This window comes from Mytilus galloprovincialis, chromosome 2, assembly GCF_965363235.1.
Source record: "Mytilus galloprovincialis chromosome 2, xbMytGall1.hap1.1, whole genome shotgun sequence".
Classification (NCBI taxonomy): domain Eukaryota; kingdom Metazoa; phylum Mollusca; class Bivalvia; order Mytilida; family Mytilidae; genus Mytilus; species Mytilus galloprovincialis.
In genome coordinates this window covers 60,547,178-60,571,459 of record NC_134839.1, presented here as the reverse complement: position 1 = coordinate 60,571,459, position 24,282 = coordinate 60,547,178, and the positions used below count along the sequence as shown (strand labels likewise).

Below are 24,282 nucleotides of genomic sequence, written 5' to 3'. Positions count from 1 at the left end.
TTTAGGCATTTTGAATTTATGAGAATTTTCCAAAACATGGTTTGTCAATGAAATAAACATAATAGTTCTTGAAAAACTGGTCATTATCGTGATACATGGACTGCCCGTAGGACAGTGGTATTGACTGCGACAGCGATAATGACCTCGCCTTCGGCTCAGTCATTATCACTACCTTAGTCAATACCACTGTCCTGTGGGCAGTCCATATATCACGATAATGACCAGTTTTTCAAGAACTATTATATAATTCTCGGTAATCAAATCAACAATGATTGATCAAAACAAATTTTATTGACACAATCTTAGCCTACACCCATAAATTGCGTTTGAACAGATTCGGTGATAATTAAGTTTAAGACCAACCTTGTATTGCAAGTTTCCGAGATGGTAGGTATAATATAACTGGTCGAGCAATATAACCTAACTCATATGAATCAAGAAACATATGTCTGTGGATGACTCTAGAACAGAATGCAAAATGTCTGTTGAAAGTTAGTCTATTAAATTAAGATAACAAAAATATGGAACTCCAAGAAAAATTCAAAACGGAAAGTCCTTCAACAGGCTTAATTAATAACAAAGGCAAAATCAAAAGCCCAAACACATCCAACGAATGGAAATCAACTGTCTTATCCTGACTTGGCACAGTCATTTCCTTTTTATGTAGGAATATGGTAGGCTAATTCGGGTTTAAAAGCTAGCTACTCACTTGTATGACAGTCATACAAAATAATTCAATCATATTAATTATTGAATACAATGTGTAAAAATACAAACGATCATAATAGGTTAACATGTCAAAAATTTGGATACAGCATGCAGTCAACATTGTGTTATGATCTAAATCATTATAAAACACAAAACTTTGTCAACAAAGAAAAACAAAAATGGAATGTAGACCATATATATACTAAGCACATAATTACATGTTGGATATGGACATACTTGCATGTTTTACTTTTTTTACTTTTTTTCGCCAAGAATTCCAGTTATATTTATGTCCATTTGCGAAGCCGGAAGAACTTATCGATGGAAAATGTACTTACAACAAAAACAAGCTACCTGAAGATGAAACAGATCTTCTCACACCGCCCATACATGCGTTTGTCAAAGTAGGAGATGAATGTTATGACTGGACACAGGATGATCTTGTGGTGAGTATACTAGGAGGGTTAATGGATTATTCTGTCAATACACCATACCGTAGCAAATATCATAGTTTGGTCACCTCTCCAAGTCATTTTCTTTGGAACATTTCTTTACATAATACTTATAAGTGTGATCATCCAAGTTACCTTTCCTTTCTGAATAGTTATTAACTTGATCATCCGAGTTACCTTTCTTTACAGAATACTTATAAGTGTAATCATCCAAGTTACCTTTCTTTACAGAATACTTATAAGTGTAATCATTCAAGTTATCTTTCTTTACAGAATACTTATAAGTGTAATCATCCAAGTTAGCTTTCTTTACAGAATACTTATAAGTGTAATCATCCAAGTTATCTTTCTTTACAGAAAACTTATAAGTGTAATCATCCAAGTTACCTTTCTTTACAGAATACTTATAAGTGTAATCATCCAAGTTATCTTTCTTTACAGAATACTTATAAGTGTAATCATCCAAGTTACTTTTCTTTACAGAATACTTATAAGTGTAATCATCCAAGTTATCTTTCTTTACAGAATACTTATAAGTGTAATCATCCAAGTTATCTTTCTTTACAGAATACTTATAAGTGTAATCATCCAAGTTACTTTTCTTTACAGAATACTTATAAGTGTAATCATCCAAGTTATCTTTCTTTACAGAATACTTATAAGTGTAATCATCCAAGTTATCTTTCTTTCAGAATAATTATATGTGTGATCATCCGAGTAACCTTTCTTTACAGAATACTTATAAGTGTAATCATCCAAGTTACCTTTCTTTACAGAATACTTATAAGTGTAATCATCTAAGTTACTTTTCTTAACAGAATACTTATAAGTGTAATCATCCAAGTAACTTTTCTTTACAGAAAACTTATAAGTGTAATCATCCAAGTTATCTTTCTTTACAGAATACTTATAAGTGTAATCATCCAAGTTACCTTTCTTTACATAATACTTATAAGTGTAATCATCTAAGTTATCTTTCTTTACAGAATACTTATAAGTGTAATCATCCAAGTTACTTTTCTTTACAGAATACTTATAAGTGTAATCATCCAAGTTACTTTTCTTTACATAATACTTATAAGTGTAATCATCCAAGTTATCTTTCTTTACAGAATACTTATAAGTGTAATCATCCAAGTTACTTTTCTTTACAGAATACTTATAAGTGTGGTCACCAAGTTACATATCTTTACAGAATACTTATAAGTGTAATCATCCGAGTTACCTTTCTTTCAGAATACTTATAAGTGTAATAATCCAAGTAACCTTTTTTTCAGAATATTTAAGTGTAATCATCCAAGTTACTTTTCTTTACAGAATACTTTCTTTACAGAATTCTTATAAGTGTGATCATCCAAGTTATTTTTCTTTCAGAATACTTATATGTGTGATCATCCGAGTTACCTTTCTTTACAGAATACTTATAAGTGTAATCATCCAAGTTAGCTTTCTTTACAGAATACTTATAAGTGTAATCATCCAAGTTACTTTTCTTTACAGAATACTTACAAGTGTTATCATCCAAGTTACCTTTCTTTACAGAATACTTATAAGTGTGTTCATCCAAGTTACTTTCTTTCAGAAAACTTATATGTATTATCATCCGAGTTACCTTTCTTTACAGAAAACTTATAAGTGTGATCATCCAAGTTATCTTTCTTTACAGAATACTTATATGTATAATCATCCAAGTTATCTTTCTTTACAGAATACTTATAAGTGTAATCATCCAAGTTACCTTTCTTTACAGAATACTTATAAGTGTAATCATCCAAGTTATCTTTCTTTACGGAATACTTATAAGTGTGATCACCAAGTTACCTTTCTTTACAGAATACTTATAAGTGTGGTCACCAAGTTACATATCTTTACAGAATACTTATAAGTGTAATCATCCAAGTTACCTTTCTTTACAGAATAAAATTGAGAATGGAAATGGGGAATGTGTCAAAGAGACAACAACCCGCCCAAATAAAAAACAACAGCAGTGGGTCACCAACAGGTCTTCAATGTAGCGAGAAATACCCGCACCCGGAGGCGTCCTTCAGCTGGCCCCTAAACAAATATATACTAGTCCAGTGATAATGAACACCATACTAATTTCCAAATTGTACACAAGAAACTAAAATTAAAATAATACAAGACTAACAAAGGCCAGAGGCTCCTGACTTGGGACAGGCGCAAAAATGCGGCGGGGTTAAACATGTTTGTGAGATCTCAACCCTCCCCCTATACCTCTAACCAATGTAGTAAAGTAAACGCATAACAATACGCACATTAAAATTCAGTTCAAGAGAGATCCGAGTCTGATGTCAGAAGATGTAACCAAAGAAAATAAACAAAATGACAATAATACATAAATAACAACAGACTACTAGCAGTTAACTGACACGCCAGCTCCAGACTTCAACTAAACTGACTGAAAGATTATGATTTCATCATATGAACATCAGGCACAATCCTTCCCGTTAGGGGTTTAGTATCATACCATCATAACATATATGAGAAGAACATAACCCGTGTCATGCCAACAACTGTTTTTAGAATAAATGTGTTTAGTTCCGATGCAAAGACCTTATCAGTGACTCAATATTAACGCCAAAATATGCAATCTTTAATGACTTGACAACAGTATCGTAATTATATCCCTTCTTAATAAGTCTATTCAAAGGTTTTGTAAGTTTCTGAGGTGAATACTGACACCTTTGTGCTTTATAAAGAATATTACCATAAAAAATTGGATGTGAAATACCTGAACGTATTAGAAGTCTGCATGTTGAGCTATATTTACGAATGATGTCTTTATACCGATGATAAAAATTAGTAAATGTTTTGACTAGTTTGTGATATCGAAAACCCTGGTGTAATAAGTTTTCAGTAATACATAAATTTCTCTCGTTAAAATCTAAAACATTGTTACATACACGAGCGAATCGTACAAGTTGAGATATATAAACACCGTAAGATGGTGACAAGGGAATGTCACCATCTAAAAGAATACTTATAAGTGTGATCATCCAAGTTACTTTTCTTTCAGAATACTTATATGTGTGATCATCCGAGTTACCTTTCTTTACAGAAAACTTATAAGTGTGATCACCCAAGTTATCTTTCTTTACAGAATACTTATAAGTGTAATCATCCAAGTTATCTTTCTTTACAGAATCCTTATAAGTGTAACCATCCAAGTTAGCTTTCTTTACAGAATACTTATAAGTGTAATCATCCAAGTTACTTTTCTTTCAGAATACTTATAAGTGTAATCATCCAAGTTACCTTTCTTTACAGAATACTTATAAGTGTAATCATCCAAGTTACTTTTCTTTACAGAATACTTACAAGTGTTATCATCCAAGTAACCTTTCTTTACAGAATACTTCTAAGTGTGTTCATCCAAGTTACTTTCTTTCAGAAAACTTATATGTATTATCATCCGAGTTACCTTTCTTTACAGAAAACTTATAAGTGTGATCATCCAAGTTATCTTTCTTTACAGAATACTTATATGTATAATCATCCAAGTTATCTTTCTTTACAGAATACTTATAAGTGTAATCATCCAAGTTACCTTTCTTTACAGAATACTTATAAGTGTAATCATCCAAGTTATCTTTCTTTACGGAATACTTATAAGTGTGATCACCAAGTTACCTTTCTTTACAGAATACTTATAAGTGTGGTCACCAAGTTACATATCTTTACAGAATACTTATAAGTGTAATCATCCAAGTTACCTTTCTTTACAGAATACTTATAAGTGTGATCATCCAAGTTACTTTTCTTTCAGAATACTTATATGTGTGATCATCCGAGTTACCTTTCTTTACAGAAAACTTATAAGTGTGATCACCCAAGTTATCTTTCTTTACAGAATACTTATAAGTGTAATCATCCAAGTTATCTTTCTTTACAGAATACTTATATGTGTAATCATCCAAGTTAGCTTTCCTTACAGAATACTTATAAGTGTAATCATCTAAGTTACTTTTCTTTACAGAATACTTGTAAGTGTAATCATCCAATTTATCTTTCTTTACAGAATACTTATAAGTGTAATCATCCAAGTTAGCTTTCTTTACAGAATACTTATAAGTGTAATCATCCAAGTTATCTTTCTTTACAGAATACTTATAAGTGTGGTCATCCGAGTTACCTTTCTTTACAGAATACTTATAAGTGTAATCATCCAAGTTATCTTTCTTTACAGAATACTTATAAGTGTAATCATCCAAGTTACCTTTCTTTACAGAATACTTATAAGTGTAATCATCCAAGTTATCTTTCTTTACAGAATACTTATAAGTGTAATCATCCAAGTTAGCTTTCTTTACAGAAAACTTATAAGTGTAATCATCCAAGTTACCTTTCTTTACAGAATACTTATAAGTGTTATCATTCAAGTTACTTTTCTTTCAGAATACTTATAAGTGTAATCATCCAAGTTATCTTTCTTTACAGAATACTTATAAGTGTAATCATCCAAGTTACTTTTCTTTACAGAATACTTATAAGTGTAATCATCCAAGTTATCTTTCTTTACAGAATACTTATAAGTGTGATCATCCAAGTTATCTTTCTTTACAGAATACTTATAAGTGTGATCATCCAAGTTACTTTTCTTTCAGAATACTTATATGTGTGATCATCCGAGTTACCTTTCTTTACAGAAAACTTATAAGTGTGATCATCCAAGTTATCTTTCTTTACAGAATACTTATATGTGTAATCATCCAAGTTATCTTTCTTTACAGAATACTTATAATTGAATCATCCAAGTTATCTTTCTTTACAGAATACTTATAAGTGTAATCATCCAAGTTAGCTTTCTTTACAAAATACTTATAAGTGTAATCATCCAAGTTAGCTTTCTTTACAGAAAACCTATAAGTGTAATCATCCAAGTTAGCTTTCTTTACAAAATACTTATAAGTGTAATAATCCAAGTTATCTTTCTTTACAGAATACTTATAAGTGTAATCATCCAAGTTATCTTTCTTTACAGAATACTTATATGTGTAATCATCCAAGTTAGCTTTCTTTACAGAATACTTATAAGTGTAATCATCCAAGTTATCTTTCTTTACAGAATACTTATAAGTGTAATCATCCAAGTTATCTTTCTTTACAGAATACTTATAAGTGTAATCATCCAAGTTAGCTTTCTTTACAGAATACTTATAAGTGTAATCATCCAAGTTATCTTTCTTTACAGAATACTTATATGTGTAATCATCCAAGTTAGCTTTCTTTACAGAATACTTATAAGTGTAATCATCCAAGTTAGCTTTCTTTACAGAATACTTATAAGTGTAATCATCCAAGTTACCTTTCTTTACGGAATACTTATAAGTGTAATCATCCAAGTTATCTTTCTTTACAGAATACTTATAAGTGTAATCATCCAAGTTATCTTTCTTTACAGAATACTTATAAGTGTAATCATCCAAGTTAGCTTTCTTTACAGAATACTTATATGTGTAATCATCCAAGTTAGCTTTCTTTACAGAATACTTATAAGTGTAATCATCCAAGTTATCTTTCTTTACAGAATACTTACAAGTGTTATCATCCAAGTTATCTTTCTTTACAGAATACTTACAAGTGTTATCATCCAAGTTATCTTTCTTTACAGAATACTTATAAGTGTAATCATCCAAGTTAGCTTTCTTTACAGAATACTTATAAGTGTAATCATCAAGTTACCTTTCTTTACAGAATACTTATAAGTGTGGTCACCAAGTTATCTTTCTTTACAGAATACTTATAAGTGTAATCATCCAAGTTATCTTTCTTTACAGAATACTTATAAGTGTAATCATCCAAGTTACTTTTCTTTACAGAATACTTATAAGTGTAATCATCCAAGTTATCTTTCTTTACAGAATACTTATAAGTGTGGTCACCAAGTTATCTTTCTTTACAGAATACTTATAAGTGTAATCATCCAAGTTAGCTTTCTTTACAGAATACTTATAAGTGTAATCATCCAAGTTATCTTTCTTTACAGAATACTTATAAGTGTAATCATCCAAGTTATCTTTCTTTACAGAATACTTATAAGTGTAATCATCCAAGTTATCTTTCTTTACAGAATACTTATAAGTGTAATCATCCAAGTTTCCACTGCTGTCGTGAATCTGGGAGTTTAAGCGACAAAGGAAGAACAACATGTGCTGATGAAATACCAATTTTCATACGAACATGGAGGATTATTGGATTTAAATACTTACTTTGGGGATTTGACAGTACAAGGTATATATTTTTCATAATGCAAAACACACAAAAAAGATTGCCAAGTGATGTGTTGACTTTTGAATTTTAAAGTGTGAAAGTACCAAGGATAATGTTATGTAGTACATTTTCGTCTGGCGTACTAGTTAATTTATAATCCTGGTACTATTTACACAACTGGGTCGATGCCACTGCTAGTGGACGTTTCGTCCCCGAGGGTATCACCAGCCCAGTAGTCAACACTTCGGAGTTGACATGAATATCAATAAAGTGGTCATTTTTACAAGTTTCCTGTTTACAAAACTTTGAATTTTTCGAAAAACTAAGGATTTTCTTATCCAAGGCGTAGATGACCTTAGTCGTATTTGGCACAACCTTTTAGAATTTTGGATCTTTAATGCTCTTCAACTTTGTTCTTGTTTGGGTTTATAAATATTTTGATATAAGCGTCACTGATGAGTCTCGTGTAGACGAAACGCGCGTCTGGCGTACTAAATTATAATCCTGGTACCTTTGATAACTATTTCGATGAAGATGCAAACATGACTTACAGAATCTGTGTGGTAACAGTATACATCAAGGAGACAGATACACTAACGTCCATTAAATGTCTGAAAGGGGAATTACAAAATTGAGAATGGAAATGAGGAATGTGTCAAAGAGACAACAACCCGATAAATGACCGGAAACAGCCGAATGCCACCAATGGGTCTTCAATACAGCAAGAAAATCCCGCACACGGAGGCGTGCTACAGCTGGCCCCTAAACAAAAATATATACTAGCTTAGTGATAATGGACTTCATTCTAAACTCCAAAATATATAAAATAAAATTAAATTGAAAATCATCCTTACATAACAAAATCCCATATTTGTTACAATATGATTTAGTGAAAGTTTGCCGGATGGTATCAAGTTCATTTGTTTTTTATATAATTGTCAAAATCCAACACAATAAGCGTTTGTTTGACTTACTGTGTACTTCTATTGTATTTTGCAGGTTTGCAGAAATCTTGGTAGCTTTCCTACGAAACTGTGGTTCAAATAGTGGACCTTTCCAACTGAACTTAAACTAGTATAAATGGATGAATAAAATAATTTCACTTCAAATCACATGTAATATTTACCTTTCATATACCAACGGATCTTAACTTCAAAAGAAGAAGAGCTGTTTTACGGATGGAAAATTTATATGTACCAAAATATCAAATGGACTCACACTATATAATCAAAAAGGAAAATCACAAAAATACTGAACTCCGATGAAAATTCAAAACGGAAAGTCCCTAATCAAATGGCAACATCAAAAGCTCGAACACATCAAACAAATGGATAACATCTGTCATATTCCTGACTTGGTACAGGCATTTTCTTATGTGGAAAATGGTGGATTGAACCTGGTTTTATAGCTAGCTAAACCTCTCACTTGTATGACAGTCGAATCAATTTTCACTACGGTAGATATTCCTGATTGTCATTCAAAACAGTTGTTTTTGATATCTGAACAGAAGATTTTTGTGTGTTGTTTCAGTTGATATTGCAATATAATAGATTTTGCAATCGTGTACAGTAAATGTTGTTCTGTTTTACCTATTGCTGCTGCTGTAATGATAGCCCATAATGAGGTGTGGGGACTGGAACGTGTTTTTGTCTCGCCTGCGTCGAAAGTCGCAGTATGAGACACATTGTTATCCGGCATCAGCCTAAACTAATTGTATAAAGCTTTATATGTCAAAACTTTGAAGACGCTTCATAACTTATATGCATATACCTTATGTAACAAGGTTTCCGTCTGTCATATGTCAATTGTCCATGACCTAATTTTCATGGTTCAGTTACTGCTTGAAAACATAATTATATGTTTATTTGTCATGGCAATTTCTCACTTATTATGAGTAATAGAAAAACAACTATATTTGGTATATGGGATCCTTGCAACGTCTACATGTCCATCAGACATGGTCCACCCGACCCCGACCTCATTTTATGGACCATCGATCGAGGTTAATGTTACACGATTAGGGCAGTGTCTAAGATACTATAAAACGTAGGACAATTATATATATATTATTTGGAAATTTTGGACCCTCAATGCTCTTCAATTGAACTTGTTTGGCTTTATAAATATTTTGAAATGAGCGTCACTGATGAGTCTTATGCAGACGAAACCCGCGTCTGGCGTACTAAATTATAATCCTGGTACCTTTGATAACTATTTACACCACTTGGTCGATGCCACTGCTGGTGGACGTTTCTTCCCCGAGGGTATCACCAGCCCAGTAGTCAACATTTCGGTGTTGACATGAATATCAATAATGTGGTCATTTTTACAAATTTCCTGTTTACCAAACTTTGAATTTTTCGAAAAACTAAGGATTTTCTTATCCCAGGCATAGATTACCTTAGTCGTATTTGGCACAACTTTTTGGAAATTTTGGACTCTCAATACTCTTCAACTTTGAACTTGTTTGGCTTTATAAATATTTTGAAATGAGCGTCACTGATGAGTCTTATGCAGAAGAAACGCGCGTCTGGCGTACTAAATTATAATCCTGGTACCTTTGATAACTATTTACACCACTGGGTCGATGCCACTGCTGGTGGACGTATTGTCCCCGAGGGTATCACCAGCCCAGTAGTCAACATTTCGGTGTTGACATGAATATCAATAATGTGGTCATTTTTACAAATTTCCTGTTTACCAAACTTTGAATTTTTCGAAAAACTAAGGATTTTCTTATCCCAGGCATAGATTACCTTAGTCGTATTTGGCACAACTTTTTGGAAATTTTGGACTCTCAATACTCTTCAACTTTGAACTTGTTTGGCTTTATAAATATTTTGAAATGAGCGTCACTGATGAGTCTTATGCAGACGAAACGCGCGTCTGGCGTACTAAATTATAATCCTGGTACCTTTGATAACTATTTACACCACTGGGTCGATGCCACTGCTGGTGGACGTATTGTCCCCGAGGGTATCACCAGCCCAGTAGTCAACGTTTCGGTGTTGACATGAATATCAATAATGTGGTCATTTTTACAAATTTTCTGTTTACAAAACTTTAATTTTTCGAACAACTAAGGGTTTTCTTATCCCAGGCGTAGATGACCTTAGCCGTATTTGGCACAACCTTTTAGAATTTTGAATCTTTAATGCTCTTCAACTTTGTTCTTGTTTGGGTTTATAAATATTTTGATATAAGCGTCACTGATGAGTCTCGTGTAGACGAAACGCGCGTCTGGCGTACAAAATTATAATCCTGGTACCTTTGATAACTATTTCGATGAAGATGCAAACATGACTTACAGAATCTGTGTGGTAACAGTATACATCAAGGAGACAGCAACACTAACGTCCATTAAATGTCTGAAAGGGGAATTACAAAATTGAGAATGGAAATGAGGAATATGTCAAAGAGACAACAACCCGATAAAGGACCGGAAACAGCCGAATGCCACCAATGGGTCTTCAATACAGCAAGAAAATCCCGCACACGGAGGCGTGCTACAGCTGGCCCCTAAACAAAAATATATACTAGCTTAGTGATAATGGACTTCATTCTAAACTCCAAAATATATAAAATAAAATTAAATTGAAAATCATCCTTACATAACAAAATCCCATATTTGTTACAATATGATTTAGTGAAAGTTTGCCGGATGGTATCAAGTTCATTTGTTTTTATATAATTGTCAAAATCCAACACAATAAGTGTTTGTTTGACTTACTGTGTACTTCTATTGTATTTTGCAGGTTTGCAGAAATCTTGGTAGCTTTCCTACGAAACTGTGGTTCAAATAGTGGACCTTTCCAACTGAACTTAAACTAGTATAAATGGATGAATAAAATAATTTCACTTCAAATCACATGTAATATTTACCTTTCATATACCAACGGATCTTAACTTCAAAGGAAGAAGAGCTGTTTTACGGATGGAAAATTTATATGTACCAAAATATCAAATGGACTCACACTATATAATCAAAAAGGAAAATCACAAAAATACTGAACTCCGATGAAAATTCAAAACGGAAAGTTCCTAATCAAATGGCAACATCAAAAGCTCGAACACATCAAACAAATGGATGACATCTGTCATATTCCTGACTTGGTACAGGCATTTTCTTATGTGGAAAATGGTGGATTGAACCTGGTTTTATAGCTAGCTAAACCTCTCACTTGTATGACAGTCGAATCAATTTTCACTACGGTAGATATTCCTGATTGTCATTCAAAACAGTTGTTTTTGATATCTGAACAGAAGATTTTTGTGTGTTGTTTCAGTTGATATTGCAATATAATAGATTTTGCAATCGTGTACAGTAAATGTTGTTCTGTTTTACCTATTGCTGCTGCTGTAATGATAGCCCATAATGAGGTGTGGGGACTGGAACGTGTTTTTGTCTCGCCTGCGTCGAAAGTCGCAGTATGAGACACATTGTTATCCGGCATCAGCCTAAACTAATTGTATAAAGCTTTATATGTCAAAACTTTGAAGACGCTTCATAACTTATATGCATATACCTTATGTAACAAGGTTTCCGTCTGTCATATGTCAATTGTCCATGACCTAATTTTCATGGTTCAGTTACTGCTTGAAAACATAATTATATGTTTATTTGTCATGGCAATTTCTCACTTATTATGAGTAATAGAAAAACAACTATATTTGGTATATGGGATCCTTGCAACGTCTACATGTCCATCAGACATGGTCCACCCGACCCCGACCTCATTTTATGGACCATCGATCGAGGTTAATGTTACACGATTAGGGCAGTTTCTAAGATACTATAAAACGTAGGACAATTATATATAAATTATTTGGAAATTTTGGACCCTCAATGCTCTTCAATTGAACTTGTTTGGCTTTATAAATATTTTGAAATGAGCGTCACTGATGAGTCTTATGCAGACGAAACCCGCGTCTGGCGTACTAAATTATAATCCTGGTACCTTTGATAACTATTTACACCACTGGGTCGATGCCACTGCTGGTGGACGTTTCTTCCCCGAGGGTATCACCAGCCCAGTAGTCAACATTTCGGTGTTGACATGAATATCAATAATGTGGTCATTTTTACAAATTTCCTGTTTACCAAACTTTGAATTTTTCGAAAAACTAAGGATTTTCTTATCCCAGGCATAGATTACCTTAGTCGTATTTGGCACAACTTTTTGGAAATTTTGGACTCTCAATACTCTTCAACTTTGAACTTGTTTGGCTTTATAAATATTTTGAAATGAGCGTCACTGATGAGTCTTATGCAGACGAAACGCGCGTCTGGCGTACTAAATTATAATCCTGGTACCTTTGATAACTATTTACACCACTGGGTCGATGCCACTGCTGGTGGACGTATTGTCCCCGAGGGTATCACCAGCCCAGTAGTCAACGTTTCGGTGTTGACATGAATATCAATAATGTGGTCATTTTTACAAATTTTCTGTTTACCAAACTTTGAATTTTTCGAAAAACTAAGGATTTTCTTATCCCAGGCATAGATTACCTTAGCCGTATTTGGCACAACTTTTTGGAAATTTTGGACCCTCAATGCTCTTCAACTTTGTACTTGTTTGGCTTTATAAATATTTTGAAATGAGCGTCACTGATAAGTCTTATGCAGACGAAACGCGCGTCTGGCGTACTAAATTATAATCCTGGTACCTTTGATAACTTCTATATGCATGTGATGTATGGAATGATTGTAAAGACGTACATGTCAGGCTTGTAGGTTTCGTCTGACCTTGACCTCATTTTCATAGTTCATTGGTCAATGTTAAGTTTTGTGTTTTTATCAATTTTTCAACAACTGTAATTAATAGGTCAATTTTATTTGGTGTATGGAATGATTGTAGAATGTACATCATTTTTTTGTACATAAATAAGCCTGTTAGTTTTCTCGTTTGAATTGTTTTAAATATGTCATTCCGGGGCCTGTTATAGCTGACTATGCGGTAAGAGCTTTGCTCATTGTTGAAGGCAGTACCTAGAGTTGTTTATTTCTGTGTCATTTGGTCTTTTTTGAACAGTTGTCCTATTGACAATCATACCACATCTTCTTTTTTATATGTCGGTCTACCTGATATTGTCAGACCTTGACCTTATTGTAATGGTTCATTGGTTAATGTTAATTTGTTGTGTATTGGTGTGTTTTTCAGTTACCTTATATGATAGGTCACACATATTTAGTGTATGGAATATTACCTCATTGTCACGAATCTTTAAAAATGTTTAGTGTTTGTGATACTTATAGTAAAACCTTTATCTTTTAAAACTTTCAACATAAACATCAATGATCAGAAACGCAGTCGAGACATTTCAGCGTGTGGCTGTGCACTCGGTTAGTAAAGGGAACCATATCATTTGAGTCACTGCTGAATTTACCTATTGAATATAATTCTGATTATAATGTCCCCTTTTAATCAAACTCAAAATCTGCTGCTGGGGTAGTTTTCTTCCGATCCTCCGTTTCGACGGCATAATTACCTTCATTTTTTTAAATAGGAAAGGCAATGATATTCAAATAAACTACCAACAACACATATACAGATACAGATACTTTATTTGCCAATCACGGCGCCTTAAAATTAGTAGAATAATTACTATAAAAAATTCAAACATAATACAAAATAGATGAAACAAAATATAATGTTAGACAAGTTTCTATTTAATTAACATCTAATTATATATATTATATATTATATATCAATATACTAAATAAATAAATGATTGGGAATACGTTAAAGTAATAAAAAGTCAAGAGAATTTACGAACGCAATTTGGTTCCGAATAATATCTATCACGCTTTGTGCATGCAGACTCCACGCGGCCTTCACGTGATTTTACTATTTTTAGAATAATTGCATAGTAACAAAATGCACTTTATTCAACCTTTACTAATTATGCAACATTTTTGACCTGGCCGAGATTAATGTCCTATAATAAGAACCCATGCAGCTTTCACCTGATTCTCTATTTATAGAAAAATGTCAGAGTAACCTGTCCATATGAACTTGATTGATTCTTATCATGTTATTTATATGGAGCGCCTAAATAAATATCTTATTAACAGAATTTGTAGTGTCAGATGTTATATTAATTTATTTATGGCATCTTAAACTGTAAATGCATACTATACGCTTTTATATCCCAATATAAAAAATAGAGGCTAATAGGGTGGTAAAGTATAAAGAAATTTAAAGAGAATAATTAAACAAAAATAAAGAATACAGACCAATGACATGATAATGGGAATAATACAGAAATTCGCGACTTCCATCGAAACACTCTTTAAACAACATCTGCTATTTGCTCATTGGTGAAGGTCGAAAATGTGCCATTTAAAATATTTTTTAAAGTAACTCCTAAATATAATGCATTTGGTTTTGCTCATTGTCGAAGGCCGTAAATGCTTCATTTTTCATATTTTTTAAACAAATTCTAACTTAATATAATGCATTTGGTTTTTCACATTGTTGAAGGCCGTAAATGCTTCACTTTTTAAATTCTGCTGTGTCCATATCAACGGCAGCCATTTTGAAATTTTTCAAAAGAGATGTCAATAACATTTTACTTAAGTCTAATATTCTGTCAGAACATGCTACTTTTACGTTTCCCCCCCCCCCCCCCAAAGGTTTCACTTGTTTTTGCTGCATGCAAACACCAAGCAGCCTTCACTTGCTTTTCAGTATTTTGAGATTGAAGAATCCCGATGCATCCGAGTATTTAAGAACAATCCCGAAACAATCGAATGAACTTTCGTCAGGCTTTATTATATATCAATATACTAAATAAATAAATGATTGGGAATACGTTAAAGTAATAAAAAGTCAAGAGAATTTACGAACGCAATTTGGTTCCGAATAATATCTATCACGCTTTGTGCAAATTTTCGGGATGGCAAGTGAAAAAACTTTTTTTCACAAATTGCGGGACCCCGAAAGATGATGAAAAATGTCACTCTCCTCATGAAATGATCCCAGATAATTATCATGAAATTTAATGAAAAATTTGTCCTTTCTAATAATTTAGTCAAGGTCAAATTTACATATTTCTCTCTCATCACATCAGCTCTATAAAACAGTTCTTATTGTTCAATTATGTCCATTTATAAAATCACATCATTCACAATAGTATGGCGGACTAATATTTTTTTAATTACGTCATCTGAGTTCCTCATCTCAAGGCCTATTAGGGACATTGACCTATCTGGGAAGCAGGCAAAATATGCCCCCTTATTTAAATTTCATAGATTTTTGTTATCAATAATAAACTTTCAACAAGGTCTCAAGTGATCCCATATTTCTTAAGCTTTCATTTGATACATGCGTTAACCAAATATTGTACCTATTTATATAGATACAGCTATGCATCTATAATACTAAAATTACGAGGTCCAATTTGTCAGTCGTCATCACGTAAAAACGACGAATCAAAGAATTCAACTTTATATATAACTAATATATTACAAAGGTGTAGATTAAAAATTAAACCACTCCAGGCCCTTTTGTTTTCCACGTAATTAATATTGCCAATAATTAAGAAGTTCCGGGTCGAGTCCGATACCGATACCAATAGTATATTCACCTGTTACCTATTACCTTATCTGTACGTTCCGCATCTGACAGGCGCACCACCAATCTTATATTCGGCATGACTTTATCAGATGACAATACTAATACTAAAATAAGGCTTGCGCATAGTTATATACTTTGATTCACTCACGGACCCGCGATATCACGCCGGGGTGTGTTACCTTATCTGTACGTTCCTCATCTGACAGGCGCACCACCAAACGGTTTATTTTATAGGATTTTGCTATATACACGGGTCATAATCACAGGGTCAGATTGTTCCCTATTGTGTAGTATTTTAATCAGTAATACTTTCTAAGATAACAATATTACGAATACTAAAAATCTGGACTTGAAATAAGGCGCATAGGTACAGTTTTCAATTTGCACCACCAAACGGTGTATTTTATAGGATTTTGCTATATACACGGGTCATAATCACAGGGTCAAATTGTTCCCTATTGTGTAGTATTTTAATCAGTAAGACTTTCTAAGATAACAATAAGATTACTAAAAATTTGGACTTGAAATAAGGCGTATAGGTACAGTTTTCAATTTGTTAGCGGACATGACGTAAAACAGCGAATATAAGAATTCAACTTTAATTATAAATACTATAGGACAATGCTGTTGATTAAAAGATACTCCATTCCATGACCTTTTGTTTTCCAAATAATTATTATTACCAATAATTGATAAGTTCCAGGTCGACGGGTTCAAACAGAAAAGCAGAGAAAAAAATGTGTATCTTATAATCGGTATGACTTTATCAGATGACAATACCAATACTAAAATAAGGCTTATACGCATTGTTATATACTTTAATTCAGTCACGGGACCCGCGATATCACGGGTGTGTTCTAGTAGGAACTATTAAATATGTACTACTTTCAGGTATGTTCCTTCTGACCGGGCTCTTATAAGTGCACGGTTTTATAGCATAACCCGAATAATCTAGTCACCGTACACTCCTTATCGCCGTAGTTGTCAATGTGTAGTTTTGAATATTATGACTGAATGCTGAGGGGTATCAATAATAATACATGTTCTGTTAACAATTTTTATGTTAGTGTTGAATTAACGTTAAATATCTACTCAGTGTATACAGTTAGTTATAAGCTGAAGTACCTTCTTTGGGGATTTATTTTTTGTTGGAATTCGAGTTTTCGCGAATGCGGGAATGGATGATTACATTTGTAAAGATATCGGGATTCACTGTTTCTTTATGTGGAAAATCGGGAGGACACCCCTCACAATATGTTACTGGAGTAGAAATAATTATCTTTCAATAATACAGATATCCACCACAAAACAAAACAAAAAAAAAATTTAAAATATTTATCGTGGGCTACATACTGCTGACATGGCACATGCAGATGTGTGCAGATAGGGAATCAATCCATGACAAGAAATCAGATCATGAACACGGGGCATATATCTCACATCAAAGGAAAAGCGGTACGTTTTTATTGTTGTTCTTCATTTTAAAATCACAACAAGGCTTTTATCATAGAGCAAAAACTCTTACACCAGTGCAGGCCAAGTTCTTGGTAGTTTAAGATGGTTTTTAGCAAAGGTTTGAGCAGATTTTTGTTGTTGGAAAAATGACGTTTACTGAGAATCAATCCGTGGAGTAATGTCAATAAATGAAAACGGTATACAAATCAAACGTAACTATACCATCACATGTGCATGTTTAAGAATGTGGGACACGCGGTTAATTAAAACACTGACTTGTGACTGTGATTTACCATTAAAACCCCTACCATTGGACAGCACTATGTGGAACTGGGAGAGACACATTATACATCAAACATCATGAAATTGAATATTTTGTCCAGAACTATACGAATGAAAATTATGATAGATCCGAATTTTATTCAGATTGTACTATTAAGAAATCGAAGTTTTTTTTCGATTTATTTACATAAACTTATTAAATCAGCTGCAGCATTAATATTATATGTAGACCTACATTGCATACAACAATGGAAATAACATTGTATATTGATATAAACGATCAAACTTGTAAATATACTAAATAAATAAATGATTTGGAAAATACATTGAAGGTATAAAAAGTCATGAGAATTCCGAATGCAATTAGGTTATATCCGGGCACTCTGGTTCTAAACCTTGGTTCCGTCTGGGTTTTCTGGTTCTGAACCTTGGTTCTTTGGTTCGAAACCATGGTAACTGGTTCAACATCCGGGTTGTTTGGTTAAGGCAACCCAACTTCTTGGTTCCATCTGGGTTCTATTCTAGATCATTCTAATGTTCCCGTTGAACATAACAGAAGATAACCGCAAGTCTCCGAATAAAAAGGTAAAGTAGGTCAAAGACGCTAAAATTGTTTTATAACATTAAACAGTTTATCATCGACGGTAAAGGAAGCTATAAGGTATTTATCTTCTCATTTTAATTATTTTGATAAGGAAACTAGACAAAAATAAATCATCGTATAGATTTTCAAAATGAACGAAGTATACAGTACATCCTTTTTTCTTTTTTAATTCAGTCGTTCTGTTATCATTTTTTTCCTTTACTCATCCCTTATTTACGTAAATATGTCTAGAAGTTTTAAAACTAACCAATTAGGACATGCGTTTATATGGCTAACGATATGTGCATCTAGCCACTTGACCAGTTGACGACTTGCATATATATTCGATTGCACAATTATTTTCAAGTTCGACTGAATTTTATTTAATGGCTTTGTAATAATGTCAGATTTGAAAGAAATACATGTGAAGTATATGTAACAAATCTTTTTGTTCAAAACAGAATGTTAACAGACATATAAAGGAAAGTGATGATCAATAAGTTGGTAAGCTTTAATTAGTTGGAACATAAGTTGTAAAATATAATAACATAAATAAAATGTACATGTACAATATATTTGTCAAATTTGATACTCATTCAGTCATTGTGAAGGGCATGCATATAATCATTCGGCCAAAAATAAAGAAATCAAAATTAAGATTGAATATTTTTATAATAAAATTATGTGTACATGTGTTAATGACAGTTCTAGTGGGATGTGTATCACCAGCACAATAGTCTGTGTTGGCATCAAAATTTAGGAGCATAAAGTGTTATCCTAGTCCGTCCGTCCCGAACGTCCCATAAAAACGGGTTCCGCTATCCTAACTTAAGTTTGCCTCAACCAAATACTACAAAACGTATACACAATATATAAAAGAAGCTAGTGCATGAGTGCCAATGAAACTCTCCACAAGAGACTAAATGACACAGAAATTAACAACTATACAATGTAGCCTAGGTCACCACACGGTCTTCAACAATGAGCAAGGTTCATACCGCAAAGTCAGCTATTAAAGGCACCGACATGACAATGTAAAACTATTCAAACGAGAAAACAAACGGTCTAATTCATGTACAAAAAATAAACGAAAAACAAGATAGGCACGTACATATAAAATAAGGCGGGGTTAAAACATGTTAGCGGGATCCCAACCCTCCACCTAATGTGACATGAGTGCCAATGAGAACTCTCCACAAGAGACCAGATGACACAAACAATAACAACTATAGGTCATATACAGCTTTCAACAATGAGCAAAGTCAATACCGCATATAGTCAGCAATAAAAGGCACTGAAATGACATTGTAAAACAATATTCAAACGAGAAAATAAACGAACAAACTTATGTACAAAAAATGAACGAAAAACAAGTATGTAACACATAAAAAACGACAACCTTTGAATTACAGGCTCCAGACTTACCACAGGCACATACATACCGAATAAGGCGGGGTTGAACATGTAAGTGGGATCCCCACCTCAACACAAAATCAAATTTGAAATTTTTAAGTGTCACTTTTACCGTTCAAGAGTTATCATGTCCCTTTAAAAACATAAGAAGTGCTGACTCTTTCGTTTCCTTTCTCTTAAATAAGTCTGACTCAATCAAATGTTGGGAACCTTATACGCGATTCGCATTACTCCATAACACAGATCTATTAAGTTCGATATTGGGTCCCGATGGCGTCACTGTTCATGAGTTTTTATATGTAAAAAGTTGTGGTACGAGTACCAAGGATACAAATGTCAACCCGGAGCCTTGAGATAGGAAAAGTGATAAATCTGTTGTTTCCGTTCTTTAACTTTAATTTGCCTCAACCAAATGTTTTGAAACTTATTCACAATGCTTATGGTCACAAAACGGTCAAAATTACGCGATTCTACATCTATATGTGGAAGTTTACTCATTATTTTCACAAGCAGGGGCATCTGTGGTTAATAGATATATTCTACATTTATTTCAGTATTCAGCTTATTTCCTTCCATTGAATTCTTCTTTTAATAGACTTAACTTGCACATTTTTTTTTCAGGATCTCGGTGCAGTTTGGTAACAGACAGTGATATTTCAAGTTAAATGTGACCAACTTAACAAAGTGTTTCACTAAATTGAGCTCTCTGTCTAAGTGTACTTTAAAGGTTCTTTGCACTGAGTTCAGTTTATTGATATGCGTATACCTTCTGTGTGAATTTTTAAGATGTAAAAGCAGACTATCCATACCTTCATGTCCATGGAATGAAATCTAAGGTAAAATGATTGAAACATTTTGCATTATCTATCACAACTGGCAGCACATGATGCTACTGAAGCAGTAAATGTTCTTACTTGATTTTCACGGAAATTAAAGGATTTAGTTTCATCTGAAGCAAACATTCTTAGAAATTGGGAATGGAAATATGGAATGTGTAAAAGAGACAGTAACCATGTCAAAAGAGCAGAAAGCAGACAAAGGCCACTAATTGGTTTTCAACAAAGCGAGAAAATCCCTCGCCCAGAGGCGGGCTTCAGATGGCCCTTAACAAAATGTGTACCAGTTCAAACTCCAAATCATAAAAATAAACTTACAGTTAAAAACATACAACGAATAAGACTAACAAAAACCAGAGACTCCTGACTTGACGTCAAGGTAATCATAGCAAGAGACACACCGAATATGCAAAGTTCAAGAGTCAAAAAGTCATAGTCTGGTCCAGAGATCCTTGTTAAAAAAAAACCAACACAAAGCGGATTTTGAGAAAAGGGTCATCGTGGTACACAAAACTAACAATATATCTATATATCTAATATAAATATAAGAAGATGTGGTGTGAGTGCCAATCATACAGTTAATTCTCCATTTAATTCAAACAAAATATACAAGTTTTACATTTAGGGCAAAGGTCAAGCTCACATGAAGTTTCTCGTGCCAATAGACTCATCATCTACATGCCACATATTCAGAAGCAAGTTCAATTGAAAATTATATTTTGAGGTCAAGGTAATATACCGCGGAACACACTGCAACATGATGACACACCCAACGTGCATACATGTAGGTCAGGAGTCAAAAAGTCATCATGGTACACGTAACAATGTCTTATGTCATGATGCACTACACATGCAAAATATAGAAAACCTAGGGCAGAGACAGAAACACAAGACATCTAACTAAACTCAATTGAATGGTACTTGTATTGCAGGTCACTACAATTGCCTTCAACAAAGAATATAAACTCTCGCAACAATGCAAAGTGAAACCCGTCTTTCACTAAAGTTTGAGCATGATTCTTTGCAACGATTATCTTACCACTGTTAATTGAGAATCGAGTCGTGCAGTTATGTCAATAAATTAAAACGGTATTAAGATTAGACATTAAAACACTAAAAACTAGGGTTTACCATTATTTTTTAACCCAACCATATGATAGTACTATCATGGTTGACTTATGGAAACACATGATACAGTCATGAAATTGAATATTTGAAATAGTACGACCAGAACAATACAAGACAGAGTTGTAAACAAAAGAAAGTAATGATACTTATCGAATTTTTAATCCCAATGCACAAATTAGGAACCGTAGTTTTCATTCAATTTATTTATCTAAAATGTACGCTTGGGTTAAACAATGGAAATTAACACTGTATATTTATATAAACGATCAATCTTGTAACATAGTAAATAAAAAATAAGTAATTTGTAATAATAATATTTAATATGACCATTATATGTTCGTGTTGCTCCTTATATTGAGTGTTTCCATAGTAATAGTATAAAAGAAATGGGTTCGATGTGTTTATATTTTAAAATTAATAGTAAACATACACAAAAGTAAGATATATGCCTTTCTGTCCATCACATAAACTTGGCATCGAGATTATCAAATTGTGTCAAAACTTCACCGATGAATAAAAATCAAAATATATTTCATTTCAGAGTAAAAATTAACTTTGCAAGAAAGGCCCATTATTCCTAACTCTACTTCCATCCGATTAAGCATAATGCACACATGTCAAACCATTGCTTGAGAGAAAAAAATCAACTCCTACACGACCATTTGTTCATATGTACATATTTGATCATATTTTACAAAGATTCTACCGAAAGATAGAATAGAATAGAATACTTAAATAATCCAATTATTGACCTTTGTGGGTTTTTAATTTCATACAATAATTACAGTGATTTTCGTTATGACAATGAAATAACAATTAAACACCGAATTGTTATTGGCATGCACATGGAAGAGAAAGTTAATATGGGTGACAATCAATCAATCTGTAAGGATAATCTCCCTTTGAACAGTATCTAATATTCTTTGAAGATAAATCTTAGTCGTAATTTTTTTGTGAAACCGACTCATGGTGTTCAGAGCTGGATAAAAAAAGAAGCCCAGACTGATTAAATATCACGGCAGTTTCCTCCTATGGACACGCAGCTACCAATTACTAAATATTACAGATAGCTTTTATATCGTATGCTGTCAAGAGGGAGATGCCTCAGATGGTAAATCTTCCCACAATGGCAACATGGCGTATCTTCTTGTTGTGGCAAGTGACTGACGAATCTAAATGCCACTGATAACTTAAATTTGTCTTTCATGTCGTCTACCTGACCTTTTCTGTGAATATAGTAACAGCAACCTCCTGATAACAACCAACAAGGGAAGCAGCAGAGAATCATCCATTTTGACAGGAAACACTTTACCGGTTTGGAGCAGTTCAAAATGAATACGCTTAAATTCTTGGTAGAATCTTCTCCGTAATTATGGTCGTCATTTCGAGTATGCCACCATTGTCTGATAAAAGGAGTGGCTTCTTCACATACATCAGCATACCAAGACTCTAACCCTTGGCTAAAGTCAAGCTGCAGACAAATTTTTTTGCCTTTTTCAAAATCTTCTCTTGCTTGTTGTAGTCTTGACACTAACTGGTCACGAATTTCTTCACTTGATGTATTTACTAGAACGGCAAATTCATCTTTCCACCATTCCCTATTGGAATGTTTTTTACTAACCCTAATTACTCTTTCATGCTTGATTTTGGTTCGAAATAGCAATAGTTTGTTTTGAATACAGTGGCGTAGCTTGCATGATGTATGCTCAGATGCTCAAGCATCCACATCATTTTGACAGGGAAAAAATATAAATAAAGATATGTTCGCAGCAGTTAAACTCGGAGGTATCCGTATGTAACAAGGGTTAAGATATGAGGATAACATCCAATTATTTCCGATGAAGTATGCGTGGTCTTTTATTAAGGGCATACGATACAGTTACAGGGAAGGTAATGACGTTGCTAACGTAATTTGTTATTTTCGCGACGTCAAACTGTGACATATCGGGAAGAGATGCATTTTTCGACTGATTTTTATCATTCAAACTGATTTAATTTGAAAACGAGTTCATGGACCCCTATTTTTCAAAACGGCATTTGGTTTCATTTTGCAGGGAGATTATGTGACCCAAATTTTATAAAACTGTAAATAGAGGATTTTTTTTAATTGTGATAAACAAGCAGTAAAAAATTACGTTTTTTCCTCAATTCATGAGCATTTGATAAATATGAGTCATTTCTGAATAAAAAAATGCATATTTTTTAAAGATATTTATAAAATACAGAAATTACCGATTATTTAACAAAAAACAATTTGTTTTTATCTTTTATAACAAAAAAGTTATGTCTTTCTTTCGAAAAAGAAATTACGGCCACAAATCTGAATTTCGAGCAAATATACAAAATTTCGACCTCATTTTACGCAAAAAGTAGCACATGAAGGTATATTTTTTATTACATATTTGATTTAATCAGGTAAAAAATAGCCTGTATGCAAATTTTCATGAACTTGTAAATACAGGATCAAAACTGTATCGTATGCCCTTAAGGATAATTAAGTGCATGTAATAAAACAAAATGGATAAATCGCAGAAAAGTGTTCTCTATTTTTTTTTTTTCGTAAAAAGACTACGTCGTCGGCTACGGCCAGTGCAGAGGATGATGCACAGATC

The 24,282-nt window shown here is 33.1% G+C and overlaps 1 protein-coding gene across 3 annotated transcripts in view; it reads left to right on the top strand.

Moving 5' to 3' along the window:
• The window catches only part of LOC143064018 (uncharacterized), a 41,941-nt gene that overhangs the window by 3,448 nt on the left and 14,211 nt on the right, over nucleotides 1-24,282 (top strand). For 2 of the 3 annotated variants that reach the window (XM_076236514.1, XM_076236513.1), the window contains exons 2-4: nucleotides 982-1,154; nucleotides 7,252-7,412; nucleotides 8,391-8,500. In XM_076236514.1, the coding sequence (XP_076092629.1) occupies nucleotides 982-1,154; nucleotides 7,252-7,412; nucleotides 8,391-8,466 (410 nt within the window). In that variant the 3' untranslated portion in view covers nucleotides 8,467-8,500. Of the gene's footprint in view, nucleotides 1-981; nucleotides 1,155-7,251; nucleotides 7,413-8,390; nucleotides 8,501-24,282 lie in introns of those variants that run through there. The other variant, XR_012975162.1, reaches the window with a different exon arrangement.